The sequence below is a fragment of the Manis javanica genome, chromosome 13 (assembly GCF_040802235.1).
Source record: "Manis javanica isolate MJ-LG chromosome 13, MJ_LKY, whole genome shotgun sequence".
Taxonomy (NCBI): domain Eukaryota; kingdom Metazoa; phylum Chordata; class Mammalia; order Pholidota; family Manidae; genus Manis; species Manis javanica.
This window is the reverse complement of record NC_133168.1, coordinates 24,613,192-24,639,179: the sequence shown is the minus strand read 5'-3', so window position 1 is coordinate 24,639,179 and position 25,988 is coordinate 24,613,192. Positions and strand designations below refer to the sequence as shown.

The following is a 25,988-nucleotide window of genomic DNA, read 5'->3' as shown; positions in this document are numbered from 1 at the left end:
AGTCATTATGATTTATCACTGTTGCTGCTGATCATGACCACTTGGCTTAGGTTTGTTAGATTTCCCCACTGGTACAGTTTTCACCTTTTTCCACAGTATATACACTTTGGAAGGAAGTTACCTGCACAGCCTGCACTTAAAAGGCAGGGAGTGAAGCCCCCCACCTCTGTGAGAGGGCAGTAGCTACATGGATTATTTGGAATTCTGCAAAGGAAATTAGCCTCTGTGCCTCCAATCATTTATTCATTCAATCATCTATTTCTATCTGTATGGACTCATGGATATTTGTGTTTGGGTTATAATCCAATACTACTTACGTATTTTGTTGCTCGAATTGTTCCAGCTTCCGCCCTTGGAGCTCTTGCAGCTGGCTCCGGTGCCCCTGGGACAAGCTCCTCAGTGTGGATTTTTGGTTGGTTGCTTGTTTGCTTGTTTCTTTTTATCACATCCTTGCTCTGTAGAACTATAAAATGCTCCAGGTTCCACTGGTGTATTCCCAGCCCCAGTCTTAGATTCAGCCATTTAAGCAAGGAGTCTCATTCCTTTTTTTAGAACAAGGCAGTAGAAACCAACATCTGGGCCTTGCTGGGGGAAAGTCCCGTCACTTTACAGTCACTTCGCCTCCCCCTCTCCTACCTGAATGTGTTTGGTACTAGAGACTGAAGGACATTCACACTGTTTTATTTAAATCTTGGTTCAAAGAAGGAATTACAATTTAACTTCTGAAGTATTTGATTTTAACACTTATCCTAGTTTATATTTTAAAACTATGTAAGTTCCTTGTTTTTGAGATTTTTTACTAATAATTTTTTGTCTTGTTCTTCTTAAGGGACTGAATGTTAAAGGAATGAGGTTTTCAAGGAAAGGAAGGGTGGGTTACTTCTTTTCAGGTTCCCTAGGTGCAGCCTGGTAATTCAACTAGAAATAGCAGGGTGTATCTAAGTCTAAGAGGAGCTTAGTATATACTGTCCTGTCCTTATTCACCCTTGTTTAAAAAGAATTATGTGATGACCACAGACATGTGAGGCACTGGTTGTAGAAGGATGAAGAGGTTGCCACAAAGAAAAAGACACACAAATACCATTATCAAACAAAACCATCACCTTGCATTTTTATGATGTATACATAAGAGAAGCTGGCTGGTGTTTAATACTAGGAGTGGTTCTCTCATAGACGCAGTGTCAAGCATACATTCTATCCAGCATCAGACTTTAAATGGTTTTAAAAACCACAAGTATGTCCTGTAATACCCTAAGCTTGCCAAATTCTCATGCTACTATTATTAAACAAGTCTCCAAAATTACAGGAAGAAAAAAGCTTAATTGATAAATAAATGCATGCCTTCTAGCAATCTGAATAGGTGCAATTATGTTAACTGCTTGCCGAAAGGGTGATTTATTTTGCATCCTATAAGCACACACACAAAAAGTACAACATACTAGGTCCCACAATTGCTCTTCCTTCTACTTCCCCTTCCAATTACTGGTCCCCATTACTTATTCCCTTCTTCCCAATGTAAATTCTGAGTAATACTATGGAGCCTTAAACAAGTTATTTATATAACATACCACTGATGGCCAACTCACAGCACTTTGGCTACTCAAGGTCCCCTCGGCTGCAGCAGCAATGCAGTGCAGTCCTGAGCTCTGTGTCTCTCCTGACACTGGAAAACAGCTCTGACTTCTGGATAGCTTAACACTTAATACCCAGATAAAAAGAATGCTGGCACTCTTTAGCTAGATTCTTTTGGAGCTAATTGAGCCAGTCAGAGATGGGCTGGCTGAAAGCTGGACATTTTAATTTACTGTACTTCAATCAAAAAGTTGCTGAAGGCTGGTCTTCTCCAAATACTGCCTTGTCTTTTCTCATGGACACCAGTTGGGATTCAGAAGACACAGTCTTTAGCCAGCGCAACACTGTTATCAACAGACACAGATCAATAGAAAAAAATAAGTTCTTTTTATTTACAAGGGAAAAAAATCCAAATATTGGATGCTGTAAACAAGATTCACAATCTGTTCCCTCTAGTACTGATTCAACATGTCAGTTTTTAAGAGGCCATTCTCTGTCAACTCCTTTTCAGCCTGTGACAGCCTAAAGTCAAAATATTCCAGAAGAGTGGCCGAAGGTGCAGCTTGCTGCAATAGGATGTCTCAGAGCAGGCAATGGTTGTAGAGAGGTTGGAGAGAGACAGCCAGTGGGCACAGCCTCCTCCATCCTACAAGGCTTTGCAGCAAGTCTTGCCAAATTACCTTGATATCTTCCAACTTTGTACTTTTACCACGTACTTTGTTACCAAGCCATTATAACAACAAAATATTACATAGAGATTCTTTCTTAGCACTGAAAAGGCTATGCTATAAGCAATCTTAAGGAAAGATTATATTCAAATAGGTCCTATACATGAAATTACTTTTTTTTGGCTTTTGGGTTTCATTTCACACACTTTGTCATCAAACAATAAAAAAGCTTATTTTTGAACTGCTAACAGCTTTCAACATAATACATTTCATTTACAAAATAGTCCACAATATTTATTTGACAAGCATTGCACTGAAAACAATTTTATGCACAGTAAAGCAACCAACAGAAGCAAGCAAAAAGGGGTGGCAAAAACAGTAATACGTTCACTTTTCTTTGCATTTCTGCTTTGGCTTGGCTCACAGATATTCTTCCATCCTTGCATTTTTTGGAGACATGTTAAAATAGTCCATCCAATACCAAAGTGAGCAGATAAGATACTTGATCCCTTTTCTGGGAGGGAAATATCCATCTTGACACAGAATTTCTTGAGGAAACTAGATTTACTGCAAATGAAGTAAAACTTTTTAAAAGGTCACTCTCACAGGTTGAATGTTCTCTGATATGCCAAACTGGACAGTGAGAAAAGCCTTCAGAAGATAATTTTTTCCTGTTTTAAAGTGACAGCACAGTAGGCTAGATAAACACGCAAGCAAGCAAATCACAGGCACGAAACAGGAGTTGAGAGCTGTCCTTTTTGCTGACCTATACACACGGCTTTCTCTCGCCAGACATTCAAACTGTTAGGCCACACATCCACAGACAGAGACATGTTCCACTGTTTGTTCAACTACATATGCACAAGACTATAGTACATACAAAAGAGAAATTAATTATATGCCTTAAAGTAACTGCTAAGGTTTTCTTGAGCTGTTTTATCTGAATGCCAGATACTGGCACTTCCATCTATGCTCCCAACCCTGGAGTAAGCAAGAAAAGAACGTAAATATTTGAGATAATAAATGAAGTATATTTTCAAATAGGGCGTCTCCGAACAAACATCTGTGTCATAAATTAGCAGCAAGTTGCTGCTACAGCCGAGCCAGAGACCTCCAGATTCTTTTGAACATAGTGGACAACTCACTTGTTATGAGTTAGGATAAGGAAGGAGGCAGATTACCAGCTGCTCCTCTGTTCCCAAGTGTTCCCCCCTTAAGTTTTCTCTTAGGAAACTTCTCAACAGGAGAGCAAGTGGTACTCTGGTTTCTGACAGTGAAGTATCAGGCTTAATCTGCAAATGGAATATTTCCTGGAAATTCACAATTACTTTTTCAAACCCAGGGCTGGAGTGAGGGAGACTGAACCAGCACGGGACAAGGAAGAGCTCCCTAGGGAACAGTTAGCGGCAGTGCAGTAGCTGTTACAGCTCTGACAGTATTCACAGGGAAGCTGCTACAGCAAACCCATCAAGTCCCTGTTAAGGTTTCAAAGAAAGACGTGCAAAAGGTGGTTCAGATGGACTGACCTAGCACTGAGCATCTGAGAGATGCCCATGTAATAAACAAATAAATTACACTGCCAGAAGGGTGATGCTATTTTCTTCCCCAATCCTTAACTGATGACAAAAATCTGATTGATTCTTCATAGTAAGCAGTCATCCACTAGAGTTGGTAGGGCTTATGTGGCTATTTCACAATAACAAAGGGAAGGTTTTTATGTGTTGGTTTTGTTTTTAACAAACGCATTTTCAGAAACTAGTGTCGAAAGGAATCAAGGAGTAGGTTTTAGAAATAGCTGTTACTGAACTGAAACGGTGATGCCAGTTCATTTCACAAAAGTTGTACAACTGTTCACTGGGAAAGAGAAAATAAAGTTGGATTTGATTCAAAGCAAAGTGATTGAATTTGAAGTACAGTACTAAATATTTAAATGCAGTGTAACAACCAGATCAAATATGTTTCATATTGACATGAATTTATAAAATTTTATATATAATATATATCTCATATATAAATTTTAAGCAATTGTGCAAATATTTCTTTAAAAAGGGTCATTTCACATTTACTAAATTCTAGTGGTCCTGGAATGCAAAATGCATTCATTAAAAAATTCATTTAAATATTAATAAGTAGTGTTCAGATCACCAGAAATTCTTTTTAGCAGTCAGGGATTTCAAAAGACTACCACTGAGCCATGATTTACTGGATTTTACACCATGAAGGCATGCAAGTATTACAAATAATAAAAAGGTCAAACTGTCAGAATGGTAGTTCAGTATTTTTAAAAAAAAGAGTACTCTGCAAATATTCTTCCCATTTGTGGAATTCTACGGCTCACAAAAAAGGAAAACAAAAAAAACCCACTGTCTAAAAATGTATAATCTCTGCTCTTCCTATCAAATATATTATTTGTTTCCTTCCTTCATTTGCTTTTTTCTAGATGTGGGTTTTAATTCATCACTGTAATATGCCCACGTCTCACGTCATCCTGTTGAAAACATAAAAGCACACAGTATTTAAACATTTCCTATTTGCTACATTATTCTAGACCATAGTTGATGTATTGTGTATATGTATACATATCCAAATATGTATATACACACACATAATATACACACATACACATGTACCTATGATAATATCACACCAACAATGTTAACTTTATACACATATTTGCCAAGAAAAAGTAGGGCATTTCCTCCACCATTCACAAGCTTATGCGTTATTTTCTCCTTGAGTCCCTGATAAAATAAAATGATCATTAAACCATAAAACTTTCCCATTTCAAATTTTCAGAAGGCAACAGGCACTTTGATGTACATTGGTGTATAACAAATATAGTAACTCTTTATATATTTTACTATCTCTCTTCTACTAGGATATTTTTGTCTGCTAAATCTTTGGTCCTTGAGCATACTTTCTTTGCTACAGCTGTTTCTACTTGCATTTTCACATTTTAAAAATGCTAGCTGTGCACACAGCTGGAATTAATAGATTGTGTCATCATAAGTTCTACTGTCTGTTATGAGAATTGCACCAACCTACTACTTACTGTTCATTCAGAGCAAGCTGTTTCTATCATCACAATAGGATAGTTCCACAGAAAGCACCTGCTAAAGCCTCAGATATCAGTTCCAATGTTGGGGTTCTTCTTCTTTCTATAGTATTTTCACTGTCTGAACTCCTGAACTGATAATTAAGTTGGGGTAAGACCTTTTTTTCTGTGTATTTTCCCTTTTGTGAATTCCATCTTTTAAAATAATCTCCACTTTTCTCCCCCCATGGCAAAGCTATGGGAGCAGGTACTGCAAACCCATATTGTCATCAAGCATTTCTTCCCTTGTTATTTTAAGAGAGCCTGGTTGCTTTTAATGACAGGTCTCTTTTGCTGCCAGACAGAATCCAATTGGGTAGGAGGATCAGGTGGGGGCGCTGGGTGGAGGGTTGTTTGGAGATCATGCTCCCATACCTATGGAAAGACCCACAAGCTTTGCCAAGCTTAAAACCAGGAGCAGATCATCATTGCACAAAATACATCCTTAATCAGGGCTGGGTCACTCAGACTTTCTTTTTTTTCCCTATATTGTCTGTAATGGCTTCCCCACAAGATATTGTTAAATGATTCTTAATTGCAGGGTAACCAAGTGGAGTATGTCTGTTGCTGGCATGTGAACACTGGCTGGACCTGTGCAATATAATAATTGCTAAAGTTGGCATCTGCTACATAGGGGGCCGGCTGGTAATAGCAAGTGACATTAGCCACGTTAGGGATGACATTTTGGTCAGCCAGCACTCGGATGGCCAGCATTGTGATAAGGTTTAAAGTCTGTCTTCTCTCATGTCCCATCAGGCACACTGTACTCTCATTCACCACTCCATGAAGGGTCATGAGATAGTCGTACTTTCGGTCTTCCAATCCCACGAAGTGGTTCTGCAAATAGGACTCCAGTTTTCTCTGCTGCTCTCCAATGTCTGAGAAGTCGATGAAAAACCTGGAACACATATACCTCTGAAGGGTCTTGATCTCATCAGAGGCAGGCCTGAAGCCCCTCACTAACAGGTTGCAGTACTTAAGCAGGCCTCCCCCTCGGATTTCCTCTGGGTTCCTGGTGGCAATGATCTTGTTACAAAGGTGATCAAAGGCTTCGCGGAAATCTCCATAGACGCTCTCACCGATTATTGTTGGGTGAAATGTCTCAGTCATTGGGTTCTCTGAACATTCATAAAAGAGGAGAAGAGAGTCTAATTTGATTTGAAAAGAATCTACACTAAATTCAAACTGCCTCCGGAGGGAATCCACAAATTTCAGTTCCACATTTTTGCCACTGTTGTTTGACAGAGATATAAGACTCCATCGGTCAGAGTCATTGCACACCTTAACCATTTTCTGCACATAAGCTTCCTACAATTTAAAAGATAAAACAAGAAGATGAGCAAACCTAGAAAAAATAATAAATATATCCTCTTCACAGCTGAGAATAATTTTGCTCCTTCCTTTTTGTTTTGTCAAGTTTCAGCAAAGCACAACCTACAAGCTTATAAACAGCCTTATGAAAACAAACAAAAAAATACATTTAATGAGTGTTTTTACTGGGAAAGAAACTAAAAGTAATAGTTTGAGGCTTTTGGCAGATGCAGCACAGTACGGAGAGGTTCTATTATCTGGCTTTTGAAATATTATTTTTTTAATGGTTTTATAGGTACAATATTCACACAATATTCACCAGACACAAGGGCAGACAGTGAAAAGTTGGTCTGCCTCTCACACTGTCAACCAGTTCTCTTCCCTGTAAAACAATTGATGTGATCATCTCTCATATGTCCCCCCAGGGGTACTCTGCAATTACAATCAAATAGGAACTAAATTAGGACATTCTGGGAGGCAGATTCCTCAGACAATTTTAGCTAACTGAATAAAACACAGGCTCTTAACTGTGTGTTGGAGGGTGGGGGAACACCATATCCTTAACACATGAACCAACCAGGAGAAGCACTATATATGTATATGTATAACACTACACGTATTCCTTGAACATGGAGTCAGCTGAACGCACCTAAGAAGTCTATCCACATTTTCCAGTCCAATGATCAATCCATTGAGTCGGTTTGGCTTCAGGCTGTTTTCCCCCATTGATTAGATCACAAAATGACTCAAAAAAAAAGAAACGATTTGCATCATTTCATTCTTCTACCTAATCAGAATCTACTCTAGACAAGACTCAAGCCAGGAAAGCCAAGAGTTAAAAAATAAGGAGAAGTTAGAGAAGCGAGAACAGGAGAGGAAGCAGGAGAGAAGTTGCGGCACTTAAGCACTAAGTAAACTAAAACTTTAACTCAACGCCGTCCATGCACCTTAAGTTTACTCATTTAAAAATGGAAAAATAAGCGCTCCCAAACCCGTCAACGGCTGCAGATTTTAACACCAAACGATGCCCCTCAGCCCGCCGCAGCTCGGCCCGGCCCGGCCCGGGGGCGCACCCAGCCGTCTCCAGCGGCTTTACCTTGAGCGTGAGCGGCGTGATCTTCTCCTTATTCACCCCTTCGGGTAAGAAGTCCAACAGGCAGTCCAGGACGACGTCCTTCACAGTCTGAAACTCCTCTTCTCCGCGCAGGTCGGCGCAGAAGATGAGGTCCAGGTCCTTGTACCCCAGGCCGCTGTCCTGGTGCAGGACGTGGCTGGCGGCCGAGCCATTGAGGCGCACGTCGCGGACGCCGATACGCTTCTCAGCCAGGCGCCGCCGCACCACTTTCACGATCAGGCTCGGCTGCAGCTCCAGCGTGGGGAAGTTGCCGCGCCCGTGGATCGGGATGGTTTCGCTCAGGATCCCGTCCAGCCGCTGCACTTGCTCCCAGGTCAGCACGTTACAGTGCGCTGTGGGGCTTTCGCAATAGTCCAAGCAATGCCCGCCGAAGCCGCCGCCGCCGCCGAGGTCGCCGCCGCTCAGGGCGGGATACGAGCAGCCGGCCATCTCGCCCTCAGCCACGGCAAAGTACGCTTCGCCTTCCGTCATGAAGTGACCGCCAAACGCCACTTGGCCTTGGTCAGTCCTAAAAGCAAAAAGGGGGAAGGAGCGCGGTGAGGACGCGCGGCGGTGGACAAGGGGCGCGCCCCGTCCCGGGTCTTTGGGGCTCCCCGGAGACGCTCCCCCCAGGCCCCGCCGTCCCCAGCCGCACGCGCCGCGCCCCGCACCAAAAGTATCTCTGATGCATCTGGGAAGCGAAAGCAGGAGTCCCGACAGTGTCACCTGGAGGCGGCCGCCCCTTCTGGAAGCGAAGTGAGCGAGGAACCGCGAGACGGCAACACTCCCAGCAGCGGCGAGCGCGCTCTCGAGTCCTTCCCAGGGCGCGCCGCCTGCGCCGGCCGCTACCGCTGCGTCCCAGCTGCGGGGGTCCCGGAGGTGGCGGCTCCTGCTACCGCCGCCGCTGCCGCCTCCGCACACACTCTCGGCTCCGGAGCTTTAGCAGCTGTGCTGGGGATGTGTCTTCAGTACTTTTTTTATACCGGGCCCCTCTGCGCTTCCGGGCCCGGCGCTGCGCGCTCGCCACGCCCTCCTCGGCCGCACAGGGCTCCGCCCCCGCCCGCCCCCCGGACGGAGACCCGGGGGCGGTGCGCGGGGAGCCCGGGCGCAAGGCCGACGGCCAGGCAGCTCCCTGTGTATTTGGCTCACGTACGCTTCCCCCCACCACCGGCCACGCCTCTCTTTCCTTTTTCCCTAAAGAGGAGACCCGTGGGTCGTAAGGGGTCCTCCAAATGCGACTGCCACTAAAGTCACGCTGCGGCAGGAACTTCCCAGACACGGAAGCCTCGCCGACACGGCCCGTCACTACGGACGAATGGTGGGGCCCAGAGGCCGTTCATAATCAGACTTTTTACTTCAGCGGTAAAACTGGCCTTGGTGTGAACCACTGCCTCCACTTGCCCGCGCACGGCAGTTTCCCTGCAAGGGGAAGGGCTCCGCTGACTGGGTTTCGATTCTCGAAGCCTCGGGAAGGGACGGGGAAGAAGCGCCGGGGAGCCGGGCGGGGGGAGGGGGGCCCGCGAGCGTGCGCACGGGTCCTGCGCGCCAGGAGCTCCGGTGGCGGGAGCGCGGCCGCCCCGCTGGGTGGGCGGCAGGGGGGCCGGGCTGGCGGGGGCCGGGGCGCGTCCTCCCGGAGAGCCAAGGGAAGCCAAGCGCGCGTCTCGTGCTGGGCTGAGGTTTGCCTTTTTCAAGTAAATACAAACATCAGTGTGAAATTATCCAGTGTTCCGCGAAACAAAAAGGAGTTCAAAGGATAAAAGAGTTTACAACGCTTTGGCCGCCAGGGCAGCGCGAAGGAGTGCGCTGGGCATCCCCACGCGCGCTCGCATTACCGCCGTTGCCAGAAAGCTGACCCCCCGTCTGGCCGTCTATCCAGCGCTCGCTGTCGCTTCCCAAACTAACGCGGAGAATTTACTCTCTCGTGGAAGCTGCGAGAGGCCGAGGCGGAGGCAAAGGCGAGCGGGCCGGGGAGGCTGCATGCTCCCTCCCGCAGCCTGCGAGTTTCCAGCCGCCCAGCCGGAGACGGTAAGCAGCCCGCCCCCTCGGCAATGGGGGAGCCCCGGCCTAGACACAGACGTGCGCACCGGGGAGCGGGGGTGTCGCCCGCGGAGCCTCCAGCTGTGTGGCAACGCCGCCCCCTGCCGGTGCCCTGCAGAGCCGCGTCCGAGAGGGAGACACTGGCGATGGCAGCGAAGCCCGTTGTCGTTCACTGCGGGTGGGGAAAGGACTAGGACAGCCACACAGGTTCATGGGCCCGTCACCTCCCCAGAAGCACTCTCGCGTACCCTCCCTGCCCGCCCATCCACGTGTGAGTCCATTATGTCCAGGAGTTCAAAAAATATAGTTATGTATATACACGGTTTGACCACCTATTATGTGTCAGGCACCCGAGCTAAGTATTGAGGATTTAAAAATGATGTTTCACAGTCTAGTGCGAATGACAGGCAAGTACACAGTTATGGTTCCACTGCACATGTGTTGCGAGAGAAGTGTGTTCTGACACACAGGAGTCTAGTAGGATTGGTGGAACTGGGGGAGAACAGAAGAGAGGTGTCATTTGGATTGGATCTTGAAAAGTGGGCTTTCCTTCCATAGTTGAAGTAGGAAGAGACGGGCATTATTAATAAAGAGAATAGTGTTAGAGAATTAGAGAATGTTTGAAAAGAGGTGTATAGACCACCACAGTATGAAATGCATTTAGATAAGATGTGTGGAGGTTTCCAGAACTTACTGAACACCTCTGAGCCATACTCTGCTTGGGGCTTAACACGCAAAATCTCATTTCATCTTCAACTCAAGAAGAAGGTATTCAGTGTCATAGGGATTTGGAAACAGTGGAACTGGGAGGTAGAGACTTTCAAGTTTCATGGCTAGTAAGCGGTGGGGCCAGGCCTTGAACCCAACCCACTGTGTGTGAATGCTGTCTAGCCATTATTTTCAGGAGACTGACACTGTCAGCTTAACAGTACCTTCTCAGTGGAAGGCAAGATGAATACAAATAGCTAAAATATTTGAAAGAAAAGAAAGGGCTAGTTAAAAATGTTTCTTACAAAGGTCAATAGGAAATCTGCCCTTTCTTGAAACAAGGCCAAATGGTTAGATCATGTATTAGGTATACTGCAGTAAAAAAAGGTCAGGGGTTTAGCCCAACTGCCATTATTTTGTACTTTAATCTTTCCTCAAAAGAGCAAAAAACAAACAAAACAGAAGGATAGGATGTCAGAGTTACTGGTGAACACCCGTGCTTCATGCATGCCCAGGTTTTGTTCTGTGAGGAAGGCAATCTGCATTTTAGCAGCTTGCCCATTCAGTCCTGACCCGGGGCCCAGCCACACTTTGCACTGCACTCACAGCAGCCACAGCCAGTTTCTTAGGTGTAGACCCTCACCCCAGCAGAGGCAGCTCTCTGCTCAGCTGCTTGTATGGCCTCTCCCAAAAATAGAAGGCATGGCTGACATGCAGGAGTAGAGCATGAGGCTAGACACCGTGTGCCTGCTGTGCATCAGACCCTGGGGAAAAGATGAATTTCCGCAGTAGTGGGGCAGGACACCTTCTCCCAAGCTGCCAGGGCTCTGTAGCTGACATTTCCTTAACACTTTAACAAAGCATTCCCTGCTCCCCAACCTCTCCTCACAGCAACTTTCCAAATATCTGTAATCCAGACCCTACCACTTTCTGCACTAGGACATCTGGGATGTCTTACTTTGGGCTCCATTCATATGTGCCTGACTTTTAGTGGCCACTCAACACATACTGTTCAATGAAATCATCTGTGGTTCTTTGTTGCTTTTCTCGCTGTCATCACACTGAGATAGTATTTACATTCTGGGAAAAAATGTTCATACTTACGAAACTGCAAATTTTGCAGTTGCAAGCATTAATTTTTTTTTCTCCAGATAACCAAAATAATCAAATGATAAAGTCTATACTTCCCAAACAAATTCAGCTTGGGCCTTAATAATAGTTACCATTATTGAATTTGTTATAATATGCCAGGCAGTATGCTCAGTATTTTATATACATTACTTTCTTTTAAACTTTCTTCAAATAAGAGCTTTACATATTACAGTCATTTTCCAGATAAGACACATAAAGCAGAGAAAGGTTATGTGACTTACAGAAGTGGCAGGACATTGGTTCTGATTCACATGTGTGACTGTCCTCCTAGTCCCTTTTGTTCTGTGCATCTGCCTTACCCCTATTTTCTCATTTTCCTTTTAGACTTGACTTAAATTGACTTAAAACCAAACTGGAACTGCTCTCTGCTCCTTTCTTTCCAACCTCTGGATATGACACTGAAGACTAAGGTGCAAAGTGTTTTATCCTGAAACAAGTGTTAAGGGCCAGAATGCACAGTGACCCAGCTGGGCTGATGGGGGTTTCTTCCCCAGTCACAAGTGACCTGTCTCCCTGGCAGTGGAGAGCTAGCAAGCTGCAAGCCTTACAGAGAGCTTGCAAGAAACACCACAATCTCCAAGATACAAAGGGAGGTCTGGAAACTGCCCCAAGTTCACTGAGCAACTGGTGTTACTTTTCCATTTTGTTTTTCTGCTTGCTGCCTCCCCAAAAATGTATTTTAGAAGATAGGAAGCCAGCAGATATTAAATGTTTCTCCCAAGCTCAAGAGAGGGAAGAGCCCAGTGGCATTAGGCCTACCACTTTTCTCTCCCAGGGACATGGTGCTTGTGAAATGTTTCTTCAGGACAATAACAAATGTTTATCCAGGGCCTATTGAAGGTCAGAAACATCCTAAGACATAAAACTGCTAGGTTAGTTTGGAAATGGCAGTCTAACTTTTTTATTACTAACACTCCAGCTAGTCTCTGCCCATATTCTTGCCTCACTCTTGATTTTTCCACACCAGCACTCCACTCTCCATTGACTTTTCCACCTTCCACTGTTTCTGCTCTCTGATCCTTTATACAAAAAGTGGAATGAACTTGTAGAAGCACTTTGCAGCCCAGTCAGTGCAGTACCAGTGTGAGAAATTTGAGCCGCCCTTCACCCCTTGCCATTCACTGCCTTCATAAGGCAAATCCCAGCGATTCCTGCGGCTACTGAGGGACGGAGAAGCATCCTTTTCCAAGCGTGCACAGGCAGTGTCTATACTGCAAAGTAAATGAGATCTGCCTGCTATCCAGTTAATGTCAGTAGAGCAGCAACTAATCAAAGTGCTTCGTGTAAAAGTTAAAAGTCACTTAGGAAACTAAATTACCTGTTTTCCCAGGGACATGGTGCTTGTGAAATGACCTTCCCCATGTTTCTTCAGGACAATAACAAATGTTTATCCAGGGTCTATTGAAGGTCAGAAACATCCTAAGACATAAAACTGCTAGGCTAATTTGGAAAGAGCAGTCTAACTTTTTTATTACTTGTATGGTTATTAGCAATCAACAGGTTAACTTTTATAATTTTAAACTTTTCAACCCTTTTTATATTATCTTACTTAAAATTCAAAATTATTATGACCAAGTGCAGCCCTAATTTTGGAGATGAAAAAAGGCTATCTGCTTTCCTCAATTTTATGTAGCTAGTTATGAAAAGTTAGTTAGACCCTGCAGCTGCCACAGTGACTCTCATTCCTAGGCCTATAACCCTTTATCTTGACCATACTGCTTAATCTTATATCTGTGTGAGTGTATTTCAATGATCAATGACAAATAGCTCAGTGTGAAGGGATCCTCTAGCTTCACAGAGGGTTGTTTTTGTGGATGGCATTCTCACCTGTGAATATTTTATAAAAGCATCATTACTCTACTATTAATTTTGTAAATGTGATTTTCTAAGGTGTTATTTTTAGGAATGTTTATTTGAAGTTTATGACTACTATAAAAATATTTCTATTCGTTGTTCCAGATCAGTGAGCTTAGGAAATTCAATATGCAAGCAACAAATAGGTAAACAGACCTATATCATCACTCTTAAAATCAAACTCGATATAGATTGTTCTTTAATAGAGTTCATCAGAAAGGCTAGCCACTCTATTCTTGTGCTACTATCAGTGCTGATTATGTCAGAAATCTTCCTGTTTTGACATCTTGGTGAAATGCTTGCCATTTCAATCAATGTTGCAAGTCAATGGACCAGACTGTTTTCCTTACTCCAAACAAAAGAGACATTCAAAGTTACATTCATTTGACAAAATGTATACTAGAAATACACAAATATGTTCAAAAACTACCAATATTGGATACGTAAACTCCTTTTCTTCAAGTAATATTTGTACTATAAGTTTTTCCTTCTGCAAGTTTATACTAGAAGAATGTTTAACTTCTCTGAAGAAAATGTTGATGTTACCTTAAAGTTTCTAAAGCCTTGAGAAAGATACAAGGTGGGGAGAGGAATATAAGTTATTCCTTTTTTCTAAAAAGAATTTGGGCAACAATATTCATGTACCTGGTGGGAAAAAAAAAAAAGACCATCTTCTGTCGGTATATCCAGCTCATTCTAATATTTTTTCAGGAAATTTTTACTTTGTACTTATGTTGACACATTTGATGGCCACTAGTAGTTGATTTCTTTTATACAATCTTTCAACATTTCAGAGATATTTAAAAATGGCATAAGCCCATTTTGCTGGCACTGTTTTGATATGCTAAATTCAGAAACTGCATAATGAGTATATGAATTCATACTAGCTGCAGAAGGTATATTTACTCATATGCATAAAGCAGACATTGATTCAATAATGAATATACTTCTTTGTTTGAGGGAACCTCATTTTTAACATTTCTACCATCACTTGGTTTTTAAAGTCTTTTCTTTTTAATTCCTTCCCTTATTTCAAAATTATTTGCTGCCAAAGAAAGAAACAACAAATTAAGTAGTACAATTAATGTTATCTTGATGTTTGGGAGAAGTTACTGTGGAATATAGAAAAAAAAAACACATTGCCTTAGAAAGTGTGAGAAACTAAACACAGCAAATAATACTTAAACAAAAACATTTTCTTAAAGCTACTAGGATGATAAATATTTTAAAAGACAGTTTTGTTTTGTTTTTTTAAACTGTGTAAACTGGATTCTGGGAAGAAAAATATGACCACTTGAAAAACCTGGGCTTCTTAAGTAAAATTGAAATGGCGAGCCGAGCTGCAGACTCAGTACAGGGTGCAGACACTACACCTTGATTTGTTCTAGCGTTATGGGATAGAAGAGACTCAAGTTTAACTTACTAATATAAAGAAAGGCTTCAGGATGCTAGTGTTTTAGGCATTACTTGAGGAAGTGTAGGGGGAAAAAAGAGCTATTAGGGTTATTGATATCTGAACCACGGAAGCTTCTGACCAGAGGAGATTGGTTTCTAATAAGCCACAACTCCACCAGGCATACTGGGGATTAAAAAGGAGTTTGGACTAATACATCATTAAGCAGCCACAGTTTAGATAAGTGAAATATCTCTAAAGGGCAATAGAAGAACTTCCCTCCAGATTTTGAAATTTGTAATTACTCAGTGAAGTGAGTAATTGTTAAACATAAAAGAAGTGACACTCTTAATTTTTTTAGCTGAAAGTCAGGTTAGCTAATTAAAAGAGAACAATAAATGGTCTTGAGATTCTTTGCCCCAAAACCTCTCCCTGTTTTCCACTGAAATGTTGAAGATATTCATCTTTTCTTCACTGGCTTTAACCTGGCAGCCACAGCCCGCTGCATCTACTCTGTGTGAGCAATATGAGAGTGATGGCTCAGCATCCTCGTGCTGACCAGGAGTCTGTGGCCTTGCTGAGTGTTAAAAAATAAATGATTCTTGGAAGCACTTATGACTTGTCTAGTGTCTACCACTCCTCTACTCTTGACATGTCTTAGATTATCATCAATATCCTTCTGTGGGTTACAGGGCTTGTTGAGGATGACAGCACTCAGATGTGACACAGACACCTTGTACGCTCCTGAGCACTAGAAGCAGATGCAAGGTGAGTCCATTTCACATTCAGTGTGTCTGTATTTTTAATTCATTATTTAAAAAACAAAACCAATAATCATAAAAGATAGCTTTAAGAATAGCACTTTGTTTGACTTTAAATTTTATCATAACAATATTATATTTCTGTGTAGGACAATGCAATGTATTCTATTTTATATGTTGTAACGCCAGACCAAGTGAAGAGATGACTTTATAATATTTCTGACATAAAAGTATTTACACCTTGTGTATTAGGTAGGTCATTATTTTGAGTCACACTTCCTTCATAAATCAAAGAAATTGAGTTATCATGACTAATTCTTAATCCACTTTGTGTCTAAAGATAGCAAACATTTTGATTTAAAAATTGAAAAACAAGCTAATTTGTATCTTTTTATCTACATGATATTAAGCAGCCAGATGTCTGGTTAAAGTTCTTTTAATAAAGCACGAGGGAAATTTCAGCTGTCTTCTAAATTTAATTAAAGACCCAGTTTAATCAAAACATTTACTCTGGAACTTACATTATCGATTTTGAATGCCTGTGTTGATCAAATTAATGAGGGACTTTACAAACTGTGCTTTATGTTGTACTGAAACATGGGTAGCCTGAGCCTTCATCTCCCTTCAAGTCCTAATATAGTCCCTAACCTCCATTACTGGGAGTTGTTGGGTGCAGGGAAATGTTGGGTGCAGCCACACTGGGAGGTGAGAGTATGTGTGTACACATGTGCTTACATCTTCCCTAATTTTTCCTTTGATTTTTGTTCTTTCATACATCCTTTCTCATTTCTTATTCATTCATATAAATGGCTATTGAATCATTCTAGTGCTATCAGCTGCTATTAAGCTTTCTTTTTGTAAATCCTTTAGGTCTGATCACTATGGTTACCTAAAAATCATCTGGCAAAGAATCTAGATTAAATAGCCTCATTTTGTTCTATGTGTCTCTAGTAAAATTTCTCTATTTCGGAGGAAAATGCTTTCAGTTGCGTATGGTCAACTTAAAAGTTTTAATAAACATTCTCAATGCTATTATTAAGCAAAATGTCCAATTTTTTGATCATTTGATGATTCATTTCTCTGAAACCCCAGTCACACATGATTAATGGGGTTTTATTTCACATTTACCTTTTCTTTCTTTGGTTTATTTTTCCCTGCTTCTGGGAGTACTTCAGATGCTTCCACTACTGTTCAGTTTTTTAAATCAAATGATGTATGAAGAATAATGAGTTTTAGACTTCAAGTTGTGCTTTCATACATGGCATAAAATAAAAAATACACTATTTACTTTTATGAGGATGGTACTACTTATTCAAATTCTACAGCAATAAGCACTTTGATTAAAACTTCTGTTCATATTATATTCTTAGAACATTCAAGTATTGTGACTGTAACCAAATCAAAAATCAAATTATGTGGTTTGAAAAATACTAATATGCTTATGAGGACAAAGGAACAGTATATTTTAAATCTGTTTAGTTTTTCAAAAATCTAAGATGCGTGGTGGTTGTCCATCCACCATATAGGGTTCTGATTCCTCCTTCAGTTCATTTTTCTCTGATGGTGATATTTCATATCATCTGTTAGCCTATGTTAAGTTGTAGCAGAAAGGAAATACAGGGGATTCAATTAAACAACAAACCCACAGATATCACCATAATCTTCCACTTAAAATTAAAGGCTTTTGCATACCTCATTAAAAGCACTGACCATAAACATTGGTTTTGTAAAGGTGAAACATAAGTTATTCACCCAAAGCCTATGGATACTTATGTCTCTTTGAAAAGCATTGTGCTCTTCTCAAACACAGGGCCTCCAGTTTTAAATCTCTTATCTATACAAATAAGACCAACTTATCTATACAGATGGTTGCCTTTATCTTTATCTTCCAATTTGCTTTTGTTTGGGCTCAGTGCCACTTTGTTTTTTAAAAACACTTTTGGCTAATAAATGCCTATATATGCTTTATGTATTTAATTGCACTTTGAAATTTGAACTTTGATTACAGTTAAATAGAACATATCAAATATAATATCATTATGGCTTAATCTGGTTCAGTATCTGTGTTAGAGTACATTATCCAAACACATGAAACTGTCAGATTTCTGACTTGAGGGGCCATGTCCTGCAGGCAGTGACCTGCTGTTTCTTGCCAGTAGAAGCCTGATTTTTTGTTGTTGTTTTTATTGCTCCGTGTCAGGGGATCATCCTCACAATTCCATAAATGCTTTTCAACTCAAAGCGGTTTCCTATATTTCTTATCTGTGACACTCTTCCAGAATAAGATACTACTTTCAATACAACAACAACAAAAAAAGAAAGAACAAAAGAACAGAGAGAAAAGAAAGAAAAGGCTGTTCTTACAGAAACTTACAAGTCATTTTCAATCAAGATTTAGGTAATACCTCAAACCCTAGCCCAAAATATAGCCAGTTCATTTTGTTGTAATGAATTGTAGTTCAAAGCGACTGAACCCTATAAAGAAACTGGGTTTGTTCCAAGGGTCCAGAGGTGCTAAAGATCAGCTGCCCACATCCCCTTAACTTTATGGCAAGACCGCCTTTCTTAATGCTGCATCTTCTTTATTGTTCATTGCTTAGGAAAAGTCAGTGGCTGACAAAGAAACAGCTGAGTTCATTATTCTAACATGAGGTGATCAAATCATGAGGTTGAGGGTGGGACACAGGAACACTGGTGATGGATATTTTTCTCTAGTTTTTGACAGTCTCCCTTTAAGAACTTACAACAATTAGCTTCTTTAAAAGTAGCCCTTACTTCATTTGATGTGGCCATAGTAAACTCTCTTCAAGGATGAGCTGGGAGTAAACTCACTTCAGAGTAAAGGGAGTAAAATAGTGTAACTCTGGGGTGGGAAGTGGGGCAGGAAATCTTTCTCCCAGCCTGGGTCAAATTACCTTTGAAACTGAAATCTTTCAAAGGTGGGTAAATAAAATGGGAGAAACCCATTTGCTGCTTACAAGCAGTCATCCAATTCTGCTCACCCGTGTCTTTCACCATCTGGCTTCAAAAAAGGGACAGCACCAAATTTCTAGGGTCCAGTTATACCCTTGCCCTCCTGACCCTTGTAATCACCTATTGATATGGAGATGGACTACTCTCCACCCTTAGAAATGCCTATAGATATAGAGATGCACAAGGCCAGGCAAGAAATTCTGAAAATATTGCAATTATGCCCACAGCCCACCACTCCAGAAATCTCGCCTTACAATCTACTTGCTCCCGATTTTCTGCAGTGGACCCTATGCAAGAAAATTGGAGCACTGTAACCAGACTAATAACATACAATAACAGCAATAAAATCATGATAATTCTCAAGCCGGAGGATTCAACTAGATTCAAAGTCCTATGCAGATTAAGTCCATAACTTGCCCATTCCACAGGGGATCAGTACCTGAATGGGTGGTGAGTTCAGAGCAATCATCACATGGCAGCTGGAGCCAGTGTTTGGTCCAGGCCACAGGGAGGGCAGAAGAAAATAACTTTAAGGGCAATAAGATACATGTTTTAATGACACCAGCATAGGTAAAGCTTGTCCATCAGGTAGGATGCATACAAGACAATGCTCCTGTGATAGGACAGAGGCAGGAAAGGGGCTAGTATACCAGACTTTCATCCCCCACCCTGTGACAGGTACAGATGGGTCGATATATAGGGCTATGGGAGGTACATGCACTGGCCATAAAGATAAAACAAAACTTCCCTGCAATATGCTCTTACCTCCTGGAAGTTTTGGGTACATTACCGTGATCTTTGAGAGCCATTCTGGTGTCACTCCAGGAACACACAGGAGGCCAGCTTCCAAGCCTTGTCCCCAAAGTGCCAGAAGGGCCAGCCATCCCTGATCCATAGGTCAAAATGTCCAGGGCCATGTCCATTCAAGAATGTCTCCAGGGTTTAATGCAGTAGGGGCTGGCAGCAGGATGTTGCCCTGTTGGCCATATCCTAGTTTCAATAACTCCTCTTTGGTTTGCACATACACTGTATAGGAGAGGCAGCAATGTGTGTTAGCATGTCTACAGGGCTCAAGACTCCTTTTTGGGGCTTCTCATTCAAACACTGTAGTATTGTCCTTAAGCAAACTGACCAGCCCTGTAGACTGTTGGTGTCCAACTTCAGGCCAGATTTCAACAATACCTCTCTCATGCCTGCTAGGTTATATGGCACATGAAACTTCTACTTTATTCTTAATTGCTGCACCTATCCTTGTAACGCATGTCCAGTAAAATGGGTGCCTTGATTGCTCTCAATCACCTGTGGCTGGCTATAGGTTGCAAAGAGGAACTCTAGGCCCCTCTTGTTGGTTTGTTGATCTGCACGAGATGCAGGAAAAGCAACCAACAGGCGAGTAGCAGTGTCCACACAAGTCACAGCATACCGATATCCTTCTGATACAGGCAAAGGCACAATATAGTCTATCTGCCACCTGACAAGGGGTATCAGCCCCTTTACTATTGTCCCATGTTGCTGTGGGACTCAGTTTAAGTCCCTCTTAGAGCACACAAGGTACTCCTTCCAGGCTCGGCTGACTTCAAAGGTCAATGGAAAACCCCACCGACAGGCTACAGCCCACGTTGTCTTTTGCCCTGCATGCAACAAACGCTGATGTAACCATTGGGCCACATCAAAGACAGGCTTTCCTTCTAGCCAGTGCACCTGGGTCAGTGTATCTGCTTCATCATTCCCTGGGGATACCAAAGGCAAATGGCCAGTTACATGGTACACAATAACTGTATTAATCTGACCAGAGGCCTGTCTTCACAACTGTTGCCCCCAAAGGGGCTTGTGACCAACCATCCAGTTGGCATGGTACCATGCTGATAGCCACAGTGTCAAGCCCCAATAGACAGCCCAGCTGTCAGTGCAGACAGCTATAGATGCTGGGTGATCACAAGCCATACTGCCCACAACTCAGCCCATTGATGCTCTTCCCCTCTCCGACCTCCAACCGTATAGTCTCAGTCTTAGGATGGAAAGCCGTAGCCCTCCACTTCAGGGGCTGCCCATGACTGGAGCCATCTGTATAGCAAGAATCATCAGGTAGAGGGGCTTTTCCCTCCTGATAAGGGACCAAGAGTAATGGCTCAAAAGCAAGTTCTTTATGCTTTTACTGGTATGCATCACTGGCCTCAATAAGCATTAGAGTGCTCCACTTAAAGGGCTTTTGGAGAAGGCACTACACTGCTGTATATATGCACCCCATTTTGTCAGTGGAGGCATCTATGCCATCCACTCCATGGCTTTTGGGTCTAGTCACACACCCACCCCATGATGGGATAGGTGGTAATTAACTTTGTCAGAGCTATTCTGGTGATGGGCTCCATAGCCAGCAATGCATGGTACACAGCAACCAGTTGCTTCTCTACTCTATCAATGTGTACCAGGCCTCTACTCCTTTCAATAGTTGTGATCAGAATCCAAAAGGTTGGTGTGTCTATTCAAGCTGTTGCCAATGGCCCCATCCAAAACTGTCTTTGGTTAAATGAACATATAGCTCCCAGGACCTTGATGAGTCCATTACACTCAAGGCCTATACGGCCTTGACTGCTTGCTAAGCAGCAGTAAAAGTAGCTGCGCATGTTTTATTCCAGTCCCACCTGATGCCCTTTCATACCAACTGGTATAGGGGCTTCAGAATTTGGCCAAGTGTGAGATAAACACTCTCCAGTAGCCCAAAGACTCCAAATCTCTTGTACTATTACCACAGTGGTAGGGGTGGGAAAAGCCTGGACCTTGTCATGACTGCTTCAGGAACAACTTTAGTTTTACCCAACCAGACAACCCCCACGAATTTTACAGACAAACCTGGCCCCTGAACCTTGGTGCTGTTCACAGCCCATCCTTTCTTCTGTAGATGTTCCATCAGTCTAGGGACTGCTCCTTCTAAATCTGAAAGAGAATCAGACATGAGCATAATATCATCAAGGTATTGATACAACCGCACGGTTTGTGGTTTCTTCCATGTGGCCAAGTTCTGGGCTGCAAGCCCACAACAAATAGTGTAAATGTGGAGATATCCCTGTGGAAGAACAGTGAATGTCCACTGCCAGCCTGGTATGTCAGTAGAGAAGAAAGCATTAGCAAGGTCCACAACATAGTGACACATTCCCAGTTCATGACTTAGTGTGTCCATAAGGGCTGCTATAGTGGGGACAGCAGCATGCAAAGGGCGTGTGACTTTATTCAATTCCCTGTAATTCATGGTCATACACCTACAGCTGCCCAGCTTTTTCACTGGCCACACTGACGAATTAAAGGACTGTAAGTGGGCTTTATGATGCCCACCTTCTCCAACTCTGTAGAGTTTCCCCAGTTTCCTTATGTTCCCCAGGATGTTTATACTGCTTAGTATTTGTCACCTGCTGAGGTACAAACGGAGCTACAGGCAGCTGCTTAGCATGTCCCCTCAATACTGTCTTTACCACATGTACCCTCACTCTGAGCTCACCTGCAGTGGTCTGTAACCACAGGCCCTGCAGGATATCTACCCCCAAAATATATTCAGGGATGGGAGAAATGTATACAGTATACTCCTTTGAGGGTAAATGCCCTATGTCCAATCGGATTTGGGCTTTCTTCACTCTAATTGCCTTACCCCCATAGCCATCTATCACAGCATGGGTCCTAGGAAAATGCTCAGGGTTGCCATAAATTAGAAAACATTCATCTCCTCTGTCCACTAGTCCTAGGACACATTGTACATTCATAGGGGACCAATGAATGGCTAATTCTACTTGTGGCCTCTGGTCCCCACCAGGTCCCCCAAGGTGGGGCCTTGAATCCCCTCTCAGTTAAACATTCACGGTGCCCTTTGCACCTCCCCTTTCAGTTGTAGACCATACTTCCTTCTGTGCTCTTATTGTTTCAACCTCCCCCGGACATGTAAAGTACAAGTAGCCTCACTTATAGGTTGCCCTATGTGGGGAGTAAGAATAGTCACTAGGAACCCAAAGAGAGATCAGGGATCTGTATGGAGCACCAGATTTCTCATTGCTGTGGTGAACAACTTCTCATCAGGGCCCTGGGGATCCATATTATAGATGATAGTTTTCATGCCCAGCTCCCGTAACAGCTGCGGAGCTCTGCATACATTTCCCAGTTGGTGGGTAAGTATGGTGAATCATCCTGATTCGGTCAAACTGCCCCAGTTGCTAGGGCTGCTGTCAGGCAATCCAGAAGCACCTGATTCCCTGAGGTGTGAAGGGCACTTTGCAACCTCTGCAGAAGGAAGGGTGAGTCATCAGGGAAGCCAGTCTACCCATTTCAGAACCTGACATAACAATGTTTTCCACCCTCATATCCCAGAGATGCAAAAGCCATGTAAGCAGAGGTTCTGATGGTTTCTGCTGATCCCAGATGCTCAGGTCCACCAGCTCATCCTGGGAATAGGGGAGGAGCATGGAGTGCTCTACAACCTGGGAGGGGGCAGCTCCTCCCCCTGCGGGCCCACAGTTGTTGCATTTTTATTTTCTTAATTACAACTGGATGGGCCTTTAATACAGGAAGGGCTGCTGTCTTGGGCGGTGGCCTGGGCAACAGATCGGCCCTGAGCCCCAGCCCCTCATCCTCTCCCAACACCTCCTCTACCACCTCCAGGGCTGAAGGCACTGCTCTTTCCTCCCCCTCCCCCACAGCCTCCTGCATCACGATTCTACAGCTGCCCCCTCCCTCGCTGCTAAGATATCTTCCAGGAGCATGACCTGTTTTCTCAATAACTGTCTCTCTTCCTTAAGGCATCCTATAGGTCATTGCCCAGCTTCTCCAAGCGGTGCTGAAGTGTGTCTTTCTCTTTGCTAACCCTTTCCACTATCTCAAGCAAACATCCCACAATCCGGCTGCTACATGGCCACTCAGGGCCTCTTAGCAGCCTTCTATCTCATGGGGGCTAATTCCACCTCTTCCAGTGTCCCCACCCTTCCCCAATTCTGAGGAAGGCCCCACCCCTCTAAGAGGTGCTTTATCCTCAACCAATTCCCCACTAGGGGCTCCCCAAGAGGAAACCCTACGGAGAGGGGGCTCCCGGGTGGAGCCGCCCCCCATCACCACTGCAGCCACTGGGGCCTCCCCACTATCCACTGGGGCAGCTCGCCCAAGGGTCACACCCATGAAGACAGATTTCAGGTTCAGAGGCCCTGCACCTACAGTCAGCTGTAACTCGGGGGGTGGGAGGGATCATTCTCCCAGCCCAGGACAAATTGCCTTTGAAACTGAAATCAGTCAAAGGGAGAAATAAAGTGGGAGGAACCCATTTATTGCCTACAAGCAGTCATCCACTGCTGCTCGCCCGTGTCTCTCACCACCCAGCTGCAAAATGGGACCCACCAAACTTCTCCAGTCCAGTTATACTCTTGCCACCCCCACCCTTGTAATCACCTACTGATAGGGAGATGGATTGCTTCTCTCCACCCTTGGAAACACCTGCTGATGTGGAGATGCACGAAGGCCAGGGGAAAGATTCTGGAAACATTGCAATTTTACCCACAAACAGTTACCGCAAATCTTTGTTGAGGAATTACAGGGGACCAGAAAGAAGGAGACTGTAATATCCACAGAACAAATACATTCATGTCACAGTTTTGGGGAAATGGTCCCCTAGTGCTAAAGTGAACAGGAATAAACACAATTGTGACAGAGGGCTAGTCTAGGAAAAGAGACTGGGCAATATTAAGTGAGAAAATACATGTGAATTATCAGAGCATGCCTGGAACTTTGTAAGCTGACTCTTCTGCATAAGTTGGAGTGGAACCCAATGCTTAGGAGTGAAAGCCAACATGGCAGAGGAACAGGCCAGGACCAGGTGGCCTTCCTCTGGGCATTAGAGTTCAAGTGATACTCCCAGTCTCAGGCTTCAGGTAATCCTCTCTCAGGGCATCCACATTGTGCCTCAGGCAAATTAACTGACTCCATGTCCCACCTGAACTAAAAAGCAGAATATCCTGCATCTCCATCCTCTGACTGGCTGCTGATGAGGGTTGACACCATATGCAAATATTCTTCCTGTAGATCAGGAACTGCTGGGATAAATATTGAGTCCCTAATACAAAGAAGCTTACAGTGTCTCTTCAACAGGACTACCCATGTACAAAGCTGGCACGTTATCCATGGTCTGCCTGACACGAAGTATCTCCAAGATGAGAAAAGGGATAGTTCAAAGATGAAAGTGTCTTCCTTATTTAAACACCACATAAAACCCTTCAGATAAGTTCTGAGTCAAGAAGAGATCTTAAAGAGAACCCCCAGCTGGCAACAACTGGCCCTACCAGCAGCCTCTGACCTTTTCACCTGAACACTGACTTTCTGTAGGGTCTGTCACTTTGATTACCTCTGTTATCACTAATTCTGGGATTTGATAGTCTCTCTTTAGATTGTTGACCTGTGTGTAACTATACCCTTCCTTTCCTTCATTCTTCTTACTAAAATAGTGGCAAGTAGCATTTTCAAAATAGATGTAATTCAATATTGAAGAAAAATTGAAAGGTAGTAATTATAGGCAAGATGCCTCACGTAAGTCACATTTCCAAATTCCAAGTTCCTGATCCTAAGACAGGTGTGACCCAGCCCCAGCACCATGTAATTTCCTGCCCTGGCTTTGCTTCCCACCCCCTTATCCTGCCTGCTGCTTGGTCAAAGTCTTCTAACTGCCATATTTTTTCATTTTTTTTGAATGTGATAAATGTTGAAACAATAGACTTAAATAGATTACAAGAAGGGATGACTTACTTCAACTAGGGTGGTCAAAAAAGGCCTGCAGAGAAAATAAGTCAAGAACTAAAGGATAAGCAACAGCTAGCCATGAGAAGTTTGGGGTTTGGGAAAGAGAAGAGAATCTGGTGTCTGAAATGGACTGAAACAGGTTCTGTGGGACCAGAGCATACCGAGGAAGGGAAAGAGAGCCCAAGATTAGGTTGGAGACAAAGTCAAGGTCTGCGTCACTTAGGCCACGATGAAGAGTTTTTATTTTATTCTAAGTGTAAGAAGCCACTGAAGGTTTTGAGCAGGGGAGTGATTTGATCTGATTGATCTTTTGAGAAACTTCTTGCTGCTGAATGGAATAGGGAATCAAAGAGGAAAAAACAGAAGAAGAAAAACCAGTTAAGCTGCTGCAGGTATCTGGGCAAATAATAATTGTGGCTTAGACTAATATTTTGCAAACTGTGCATTACCACCCATGTTTTCATTCAGTTTTTTATGCATGTACATACAGATGTGGGAGTACTGGGTGGTACTGGCAGGTGGATTCATCACTCTGCATAGTGATCAGAGAAGCCACTGGTCTATAGTAAGCTGGTGGCAATGGTGGCAGAAA

At 43.3% G+C, this 25,988-nt stretch overlaps 2 protein-coding genes across 3 annotated transcripts in view; one reads left to right on the top strand and one right to left on the bottom strand.

Annotated features, from left to right (window-relative positions):
* Positions 1-1,936: 1,936 nt before the first annotated feature.
* TENT5A (terminal nucleotidyltransferase 5A) lies at positions 1,937-8,742 on the bottom strand. Of its 2 annotated transcripts, none has more exons than XM_017669215.3 (3): positions 8,431-8,742; positions 7,742-8,288; positions 1,937-6,642 (listed from the first exon to the last, which is right to left on the bottom strand). In XM_017669215.3, the coding sequence occupies exons 1-3, from the start codon at positions 8,448-8,450 to the stop codon at positions 5,866-5,868; spliced, it is 1,344 nt and encodes a 447-aa protein (XP_017524704.3). In that variant the 5' UTR covers positions 8,451-8,742; the 3' UTR covers positions 1,937-5,865. The 2 variants fall into 2 exon arrangements, with proteins under 2 accessions (XP_017524704.3, XP_017524705.3); XM_017669216.3 differs by having other exon boundaries at positions 8,486-8,738.
* LOC108402578 (uncharacterized) overlaps positions 8,487-25,988 on the top strand; it is a 28,777-nt gene continuing 11,275 nt past the window's right edge. The window contains exons 1-2 of the mRNA XM_073219359.1: positions 8,487-9,784; positions 15,596-15,671. Coding sequence (XP_073075460.1) covers positions 8,717-9,007 — 291 coding nt within the window. The 5' untranslated portion in view covers positions 8,487-8,716 and the 3' untranslated portion in view covers positions 9,008-9,784; positions 15,596-15,671. The remainder of the gene's footprint in view (positions 9,785-15,595; positions 15,672-25,988) is intronic.

Excerpts from the sequence above, each read along its gene's own strand:
- TENT5A (XM_017669215.3), bottom strand. The coding sequence starts at position 8,450 with ATGCATCAGAGATACTTTTG. Across the intron at positions 8,289-8,430 it reads ATGCATCAGAGATACTTTTG|GACTGACCAAGGCCAAGTGG; the intron begins GTGCGGGGCGCG and ends TTTTGCTTTTAG. Across the intron at positions 6,643-7,741 it reads TCACGCCGCTCACGCTCAAG|GAAGCTTATGTGCAGAAAAT; the intron begins GTAAAGCCGCTG and ends TTTAAATTGTAG.